General features: G+C 31.6%; 1 protein-coding gene across 1 annotated transcript; it reads right to left on the reverse strand.

Moving 5' to 3' along the window:
• Positions 1–2,423: 2,423 nt before the first annotated feature.
• Positions 2,424–4,652, reverse strand: LOC111684803 (juvenile hormone esterase-like). Its single transcript, XM_046955777.1, has 5 exons — positions 4,356–4,652; positions 4,122–4,262; positions 3,164–4,054; positions 2,788–3,086; positions 2,424–2,717 (listed from the first exon to the last, which is right to left on the reverse strand). The coding sequence occupies exons 1-5, from the start codon at positions 4,551–4,553 to the stop codon at positions 2,540–2,542; spliced, it is 1,707 nt and encodes a 568-aa protein (XP_046811733.1). The 5' UTR covers positions 4,554–4,652; the 3' UTR covers positions 2,424–2,539.
• Positions 4,653–9,691: the final 5,039 nt, after the last annotated feature.

The raw sequence follows: 9,691 nt of genomic DNA on the forward strand, positions 1-9,691 counted from the left end.
CTATCTATCTATCTATCTATCTATCTTTTGTTTTTTTTTTTTCGAGGTAAAAATCATCAAAGGACTCTGGAACACCTAACCTTTGGTTTTTGACAGGAGTGCGAGACTTTAACACGCTAAAAACCTCTATCTCCAATCCAAAAATCCCTGTGGGACTACCGTAAGGCATTTCTTCACTACACTAGGTTAATTGGATTCTTCTTCAAATCTACTCTTCTCTACGAAGTTCTACTAGAACCAATTTAACGTAATGACATACACTATTCCAATTTTCTAAGGATGTCAGCCTAACGCTACATTGTACATGGTCTTCTAGAGCTGCTTTTTCATTTCGAAATCTTGGACATATAAAGAAAACATGCTGTCCTCTATATTAACACAGTGAGGACAGAATGGATCCAGGTCACGTTTGAAACCATGCAGGTATAATTTGAAACATTGTTAACAATAACTTCCCAACTGGCTGTATTAAAAGCATTTTTAATATCAAGAGTAACAACTACACAATACTCTTTTGCGCCTTTTTTCCAACACTATCCCTCTATAGCTTTAGAGGCAGTTTCTACGACGACATTGATGGCATCCACTGTAGATTTACCTCTCCTAAAACCAAATTGGTTGTCTGAGAGACCTCCAACAGATTGAATGAACCTTCCCAGTCTTTGACAGATGATGCTTTCCAGAAGTTTTCCGCTTGTATCTATCATGCAGAGTGGTCGATAGGAAGACGGTTCGTCTAGGGGCTTCCCATGCTTTGGTAACCAGTTTCTGTAACTATTTCTGTTTTTTCCACATTGCAGGAAATGTTCCTCGTCCCAAACACGCATTTATCAGAAACTTAAATTGATCTGGACAACACTTAAATGCCTCTTTTAATACCAGGTTTGGGATGCCAGTCCTGGGGATTTTTTGTCTTTAAATTTGAGAATTGATTCCTCGATTTCCGCGTTTGTCACAGGGGGATAACTAAATACATCCACATTGACGTTCCGATCCCAGGTAGATGGCCTTCCTGAGGGGAATAATTATAGCCGAGTGATCGCTGTGGGTGCATTGTCTAGACAGACGCTAGTTTACCCGCCCTGCAATACTGCTGCTAGCGAAGGTTATATCAATGATTGATCCTCTATCTCCTCTGTTAAAAGTTAGTTCATTCCCTATGTTCATCAGCACAATGTCGAGCACTGAGAAAGCTTCCAATAAAATCCTTCCTCTTTCATTTGTAAGAGAACATCCCCAATCAGTAGCCCAGGCATTACGATATTGTTCACTTAGAACTGCGATGTCAACATTTAAATCGCGAACGTTTTGTGTAAGCAGCTGTTGGGCGGCTTGGCAATGGTTGAGATTTAGATGTAAAATTCTCACTTTTCAGACTTAAGAGACTGAAGCGCTTTCTGGTAATACGGGCAAATTTCACAACCAGTTGTGTGATCACTTTTTGTGTTTATAGCTTCATTACTGCAGACCGGTTTCACCACAACCTAGGCATTTTCCAGTATGATCGTACTGGCTTTTGCAATTGAGAGCAATATGACCAAAATTTAGGCATTTACAACATCTTTTGGGGGAGAGTTTTTCACGTACTCGACACCGAATTTTCAGTAGTCGATTTGCTAGACCTGCATTTAGTTAAATCGTGGCCGTTTGAGTATCTCTGATAATCATGAAATTGGAACAATGATGAAATTGAATATTTGCATTAATTTCAATATAAGTCAATAGGAAAGTAGATGATCATATTTGAAATGATATGAATTTTTATAAAGGATGAATAAAAACAGAAAAAATTGCAATTAAAACATCAGTATTGTTCATGTTTTTTGAATTTCTCGCAATTTGATTTCGTTAAATCTCTAAAATAGTCTGAACTTTAGTTAAGTTTATAATATACGTTATAGAAAAATATCTATTAAAAAGGCTATATTCGAATCTATAGACTTTTTTACAGTTCATACAATAGACTATACAATGGTTCAAACTATTTAATAGGCAAGGCTATGGATTATACTATAGTCAGTACTAGATACTATTCTATAGTCCAGACTATGGATTATTGAATAGTTCACCCTATATGTAGACTAATCTATAGTCCAGTCTCTAGACTACTCTATGGACCATACTATAATTTATTATTAATTCCAGCCTATAGTCACGTCTATAGAGTAGTCTATAGTCTCGATTATAGTCTACTCTACAGTACAGACTATAAATTACTCTATAGTCCAGATTAAAGACTATTCTATAGTCCAGACTATCGACTATTCTATAGTCCAGACTAAAGACTATTCTACAGTTCAGATTAAATTTAGATTATTTTATAGTCCAGACTTTATACTATTCTATAGTTCGGACGATAGACTATTCTATAGTCCAGACTATAGACTATTCTATAGCCCAGACTATAGACTAGACTATAGACTAGACTATAGACAATATATTAAATAATAATCTTTAGAGTAGATTAAAGAATAATGTGTAGGCTAGACTATAGAATAGTCTATAGACTAGACATTTATTTATTTACATGTTTATGCGTTTATAATATTATTTCATCTAAAAGTCTCATCTTAGCGGTTCTCCAATCATTTTTAACTGTTACCCTGACAGAATCACCTTCACCCCTTCCGAATTCATGATAATTGCATATTTTTCCCGAAGCTATAAAAAAATTAGAGCTGTTGCAGCGTGTAAAATTTTTATGAAAAGGTGGTTGTCTAAATAAATGTATATAAAATAATCGTAAAGTAAATATTAATTAATAAAAACGCCATAAAATAAAATTACCTGTGATAAGCGAAATTTGATACAAATTGAGAATATAAATTTATCATTTTAGCTTCGGCGGAATTGTTTTTAACTTCCGGAAATTGGAAATATGTCCGAAACATATATAATTGATCATCCCTGTGAACTACTTGATAATCACGCTTTATTGGACGATTGGCATAGGTTTCAGCATATGAAGATTCTCCATCGAAATTAAAAATATAAAAATAAATCGGATATTTATGTAGATCGATTCTTTCAATATAATGCTTAATAGTATTGTACAGAGGATAATAGTATATACGATCTGATAAAAGCTGTAAGATATTCAAATAATAATGCAATTAGTTGTTCTTTTAAAATATATATTATAGTAGAAATTTACTTTACTCACTTGAATAAAATTTGAGATTGTTTTGTCATCTAATTTAAGAGTCTGATTATAGTGATCTAATAATATTTTCACCCGAACACGCTTCTTTTCATCATCAAATGATTTCGGAAGTTCCAACATTATTGTCGTTAAATTTAAAAATTTGTTATTGAAATCATTTCGTAAATTGTCATTTTCCATAATATTCACCGCACGCAAAGCGCCCTCATTCGGTACTATACCAAACATAGAAGCCACTGGCCAATTTTCACCATTGACTATATACCATTTGGGATTTTTTACTAGGAACGAACCACTCCTATCTAATTCAACGATTGGCCTATAAGTGGCAAAACTATCAATACTCCAATATTTTAAATGATCTCCGGCATCAAGCAGAGTATCGGCGTCCATAAATGCAAGGATCTCATGCAGCCTACGCGTATTAATTTTATCCCAATTTGTTACATTACAATATTTGGCGGTTTGTCTGGCCGTATAATCAGGGTCATCATCAATGGCGTATATTGAATTGGCCGTTCCACTTATTGATATAATGCCAGTAAATAAACCTCGTGATGCTCTACTAAACGTGTGCATATGAGTTGATATTCCTCCTGAACCTTGTCCCAACAGTGTAATCCGAAATTTATCACCACCGAAATGTTCGATATGATTGAACACCCAATGTATGGCAAGAAGTTGATCTTTTAAGCCTAAATTACCGGGAATTTCATTATCACTAGTTGCTAAAAAACCAAATGGACCCAATCGATAGGAAACCGTTACAAGAATGACATCCTGCCTATCCATTATGTAATCGGGCCCAGTAAAAAGCGGATTAGATGTTCCAGCAAAAAAACCAACACCATTGAACTGTACTATCACGGGTATTGTATTGAAATATTTTAGCTGCAGAAATGAATAAAAAACAATTTCCAATCAACAATGTGTTTAATAAGATCTTCGAAAAACTTACAGATGGTCTATATACATTTAAATATAAACAATCTTCACTGCCAAGTATCGGTTTCTGATGGACAAGATAATTTTTGTGCTTGCAATCACATTGGGGTTTCGTAGCATCGTGTGTTTTATTGCTAAAATAATGTCTTGATGCCTAAAAACAATTATAAATGCTAAATCGGTATAACACATATATTTATATGTATATACGTAAATCAATGGATAACTGTATATATAGTATACTAACCCGAAATCGAACAGGTTTAAATGCATATGGGATTCCTAGAAATGCATCTATTTCCCTTTTATTAATACTTGCCATCAACGTGCCCAAATAGCAACCAACATCAGGTAGGCAAATTTTTAAAGGATCAACGCATTCTACAAAGACAACGTTTCCTATTAAATAAGATAATAATGTGGCTCCGAATAAATTCATTCCCATTGTCTGCGTCAAATTTATTGTATTGTGAAGCCCAAAGATTTATTTCGATTTTGTATTGTATGAAATTAATTAAAAGTAAATTTTTATACTTTTTTTGACTCTCTTTCGAACTCTATAAAACTATATACTTAAAATGCATCTGTTTATAATTTTGTATTTATATATTTCCTTCGATTAAATTAATATTTTTACACTCCAATTTTGGTTTTTTGTAACTAATTAATTTTAGTACGAAATGTTAAAATAGATTTACAATAGACTTTGGCCAGTGTTTCACAATGATTGGATCAGTTTTCATGTGTATCGATGGAGAATATTTTTAAAACTCTCTACCTTAGGTGGGTTGGAAGTTGGATGATGATCATCATCATTGTTTTTGTGAATTCTGTTTGTATATTTGGATGTAGGTTGGTTTTATTGCGTTGTTTTACCCTTCACCTTTGTGATAAGGGTATATATAAGTTTGTCATTCCGTTTGTAATTTCTATAATATAATTTTTCGGCCCTATAAAGTATATATATTCTGGATCCTTATAGATAGCGGAGTCGATTAAGCCATGTCCGTCTGTCTGTTTGTTTGTCTGTCTGTTGAAATCAGTTTTTAGAGGACCCCAGATATCGGCGAGATCCGAATCTTCAATAATTCTGTTAGACATGCTTTCGAGAAGATCGCTATTAAAAAAAAACAGCAAAATCGGTCGGTAAATAACAGAGATATGAGCAAAAATCCGAGACAACCTCTGAAAATTTCATAAAAAAATGTCATATTTTTTTCATGCTTTGTTAAATAAGCAACAACAACACTGTATATTAGAAAAAAAGATGTACACGTGTGTGTAAATGAATTTGGTTTTTCAGCTGTGTATTTCGTTTTGTACACGAAAAAAAAATTCGTAATTTCTATTTTCGTAATATTTACAAAAATTTCGTGTATAATACGAAATATTATTTAATAAGTAAAACCCTTTTTCTATTTTTACAAAAGTACGAAAAGCTTTCGTAATATTTTTTTCTTAAATTTTAGCGAAATTAAACATAATGATATTAATTATATTATGATTAAATAAAACTACAACATTTTTATAAAATTTAAGAAAAAGTATAATATTATTCTCGAATTATTTTCACAAAAAAAAAAATTGAAAATTCATGTGGAGAATAATTTCGAACTAAAATTAGAATTTTTTTTTAATGAACAAAAATGTTTGAATAAATTAATATTTCGTAAATTTTACCATATTTATTCAAAATTCCTTTTTTTCAAGAATATTTTGCATTATACTAAAATATTTCTTACGATTTCGTATATATTACGAAAGAATTTCGTGGTGCGAATCAACGAACGATTCGTATAATTTCTGTTCGTATATTTGGATGTAGGTTAGTTTTATTGTGTTGTTTATTTTGTTTTTCTGTGTTTTTCGTTATGTATGTTTAGATGTCTGTTGGTTTAGATGCCTCGTGTATTTTGTTTTTTATTTCGTTTAGCGTCGTTCTTCAGTTTGTTTTGCTTTTAACGTAATATTAGTCGGGAAAAATTTATAAAACTAATACATATGTTTAAAATACACTATGGTGAAGGGTATATAAGATTCGGCATAGCCGAATATAGCACTCTAACTTGCTCTAATATACAGTGTTGTTGTTGCTTATTTAACAAAGCATATATATATATCTATCTATCTATCTATCTATCTATCTATCTATCTATATATAAAAACAATTGTGCTAAAATGTTTTCGATTACTGTTCATAGCTCCGATTATAAAGTCATCAATATTGTTTCAAAAATCACATAAACGAATGTAGTTAGGCGTGGAGTAAAAACTCGACAGAAATATTTTTTTGCCATCAGCAAGAGCGGTCCATAATAAATCAGCAAAAATTTTTGAAGTTGTTCGAGAAGAAGGGATACTTTCACGTTTTATTCTAGTTAATGCGTTTTAAATACATTGCAAAATTCTAATAAGTTTGTCATAAGTGAAGGCATAGAACATTGCATCCAATTCACTCTTGTGAATCTCTATTATAGGAATTGAAAAATTTACCAACGTGCAATTTCATTCAATAAATATTAAAAGAACCATTAATTTTATTAGATTTTACTACCCTCCACCACCATCAGTGGTGATAGAGGGTATATATAAGTTTGTCATTCCGTGTGTAACACAAGAAATCACCAAAAAAAAAGTATTATATATCTGGATCCTTATAAAATTCTGAGTCGATTTTGATATGTCCGCCTGCGTGTCTGTCTGGTTAAAACACGCTCAAGTTAAAACTAAGCCAAACAATAGACCAAATTCACTGGATATATTCATTATTATCCTAAGCAGTTGGTATTATAGTTTAGACTATAGAAAAGTCAATAGTCTGGACTATAGAATAGTCTATAGTTTGGACTATAGAATAGTCAATAGTCTGGACTATAGAATAGTCCATAGGCCGAACTATAGAATAGTCTATAGTTTGTACTATAGAATAGTCTATAGTTTGGACTACAGTCAATAGTATGGACTATAGAATAGTCTATAGTTTGGACTATAGAATAGTCTATAGTTTGGACTATAGAATTGTCTATAGTCTGGACTATGGAATAGTCTATAGTCCGGACTATAGAATAGTCCATAGTCTGGACTATAGAATAGTCCATAATCTGGACTATATAATAGTCCATAGTCTGGACTATATAATAGTCCATAGTCTGGACTATAGAATAGTCCATAGTCTGGACTATAGAATAGTACTGGACTATAGAATAGTCCATAGGCCGAACTATAGAATATTCGATAGTCTGGACTATAGAATAGTCTATAGTCTGGACTATAGAATAGTCTATAGTCTGGACTATAGAATAGTCTTTAATCTTGACTATGGAATAGTCAATAGTCTGGACTATAGAAAAGTCTATAGTCTGGACTATAGAATAGTCCATAGTCTTGACTATAGAATAGTCCATAGTCTGGACTATAGAATAGTCCATAGTCTGGACTATAGAATAGTCTATAAGCTGGATTATAGAATAGTTTATAGTCTGGGATATAGAATATACCATAGGTCAAAATATAGAATAGTCTAAGACCCTTGGCCGAACTAAAGAATATTCTAAATATAGTCTGGACTATAGAATAGACCATAGGCCGAACTATAGAATATAGTCTGAACTGTAGAATAGTCTTTAGTCTGGACTATAGAATAGTCGATAGTCTGGACTATAGAATAGTCTTTAATCTGGACTATAAAGTAATTTATTGTCTGGACTGTAGAGTATAATCTAGACTATAGGCTACTCTATAGTCGTGATTATATGCTGGAATTTATAATAAATTATAATCTGGTCCATAGAGTAGTCTATAGACTGGACTATAGATTAGTCTACATATAGGCTGAACTATTCAATAATCCGTAGTCTGGACTTTAGAATAGTAGGGTAGAAGGGGGACCCTTTTTTTGAGGCGGCCTCAAATTAAATCCACAATACATATTCTTTATTTTCGGATACTTAGATATGTTGGCTTTAGTTCCTTTTAATCTTTACTAAGTCATCCTCATGTACATATTTTTTAACTTTTCCGCACTGACCAAAAACGGCGATACCGACCCATTCATGGGGTAAATGCGCCAGCTAAGGGGATGTTGCAGATTTGTCATTAGTAAAATAAAAGAAAAAATTACAAAAATAAAAACTTATTTTGCTGTTTTATACTTCAATATATTAAACAGAGTATAATAAACCAGATATTTATTGTTTATTTTTACAAAACTTAACAAAAAAATTAAAACAAATTATTTCTGATTTTTTCTATATTTTAACCAAATTTTGTTCTACATCACAAGCATGACATATATTTGGCGCATTTGCCCCACGGGCAGTTCTGGAATTTAGTTTCATTTTTTCGGGCTTCAAATTATATTATCGAAAATATTATTATGTCTGTTTGTTCACTATTATTGACGTTCTAATTCTGACCAATATATTTTTTTCTATCACAAAAATTAAAAAAGTTAGCACAAAAAGTTCACACAGTGAAATATTTTCACAGCCCTTTGAATAACAATTAATCATGTCTGCCTCCCATCATATGTAAAGTTAATGTTTCAATTTTTCAGGGATGATAGATAATTGATATACGAAAACAAAATTTGATAATGCGATAAAAAAATCGATTACTCAGTTTTCAAGTTATTCGCTATTGGCAGATGGCGTACGATCCCCCTTCTACCCTACCCCCTTGCCTATTAAATAGTTTGAACCATTGTATAGTCTATTGTATGAACTGTAAAAAAGTCTATAGATTCGAATATAGCCTTTTAAATATATATTTTTCTATAACCTATATTATAAACTTAACTAAAGTTCAGACTATTTAAGAGATTTAACGAAATCAAATTGCGAGAAATTCAAAAAACATGAACAATATTGATTGCAATTTTTCTGCTTTTATTCATCCTTTATAAATATTCATATCTAAACATTTCAAATATGATCATCTACTTTCCTATGGACTTATATTGAAATTAATGCAAATATTTAATTTCGTCATTGTTCCAATTTCATGATTATCAGTTCTCATGGTTTATTTAATAAATAAACAAAAAACGAAGAAAGAAAACTTCCTCCCTTTTTTACACCAATTTACAATGTCATATGAGTTTATTGTATGTATTTAGGTCACCTTTTTATTTTATTGCAAAAACAAATTAACATTTACAATTTTCATACTCCAGTTCCTTAGCTATAAAAGTAGTTCAAAGCCAATTCATATAAATCATGTGTGAGAGTATTTTTTTTAAAGAGATAACGTCGTTGGTTTTGTATGAAAAATGCGCGTGTGACCCAATTGTAGGAAGGAGGATGTAGAATGACGGGAAATGACATTGAGAAAATATCTTTGAAAACAAAAACAATTGAAGAAACAATATCTATTTCAAGAGCAAAATATACGTTTTGGGTCATATATCGGAGAGCATTAAGCTTTAATCAAAGCAACAAGTAACAAGATTGAAAAAGGTTTTAACTATAAAGCAGCCGATATAGATAGATAGATAGATAGATAGATAGATAGATAGATAGATAGATAGATAGATAGATAGATAGATAGATAGATAGATAGATAGATAGATAGATAGATAGATAG

This window comes from Lucilia cuprina, chromosome 6 (genome assembly GCF_022045245.1).
Source record: "Lucilia cuprina isolate Lc7/37 chromosome 6, ASM2204524v1, whole genome shotgun sequence".
Lineage (NCBI taxonomy): Eukaryota > Metazoa > Arthropoda > Insecta > Diptera > Calliphoridae > Lucilia > Lucilia cuprina.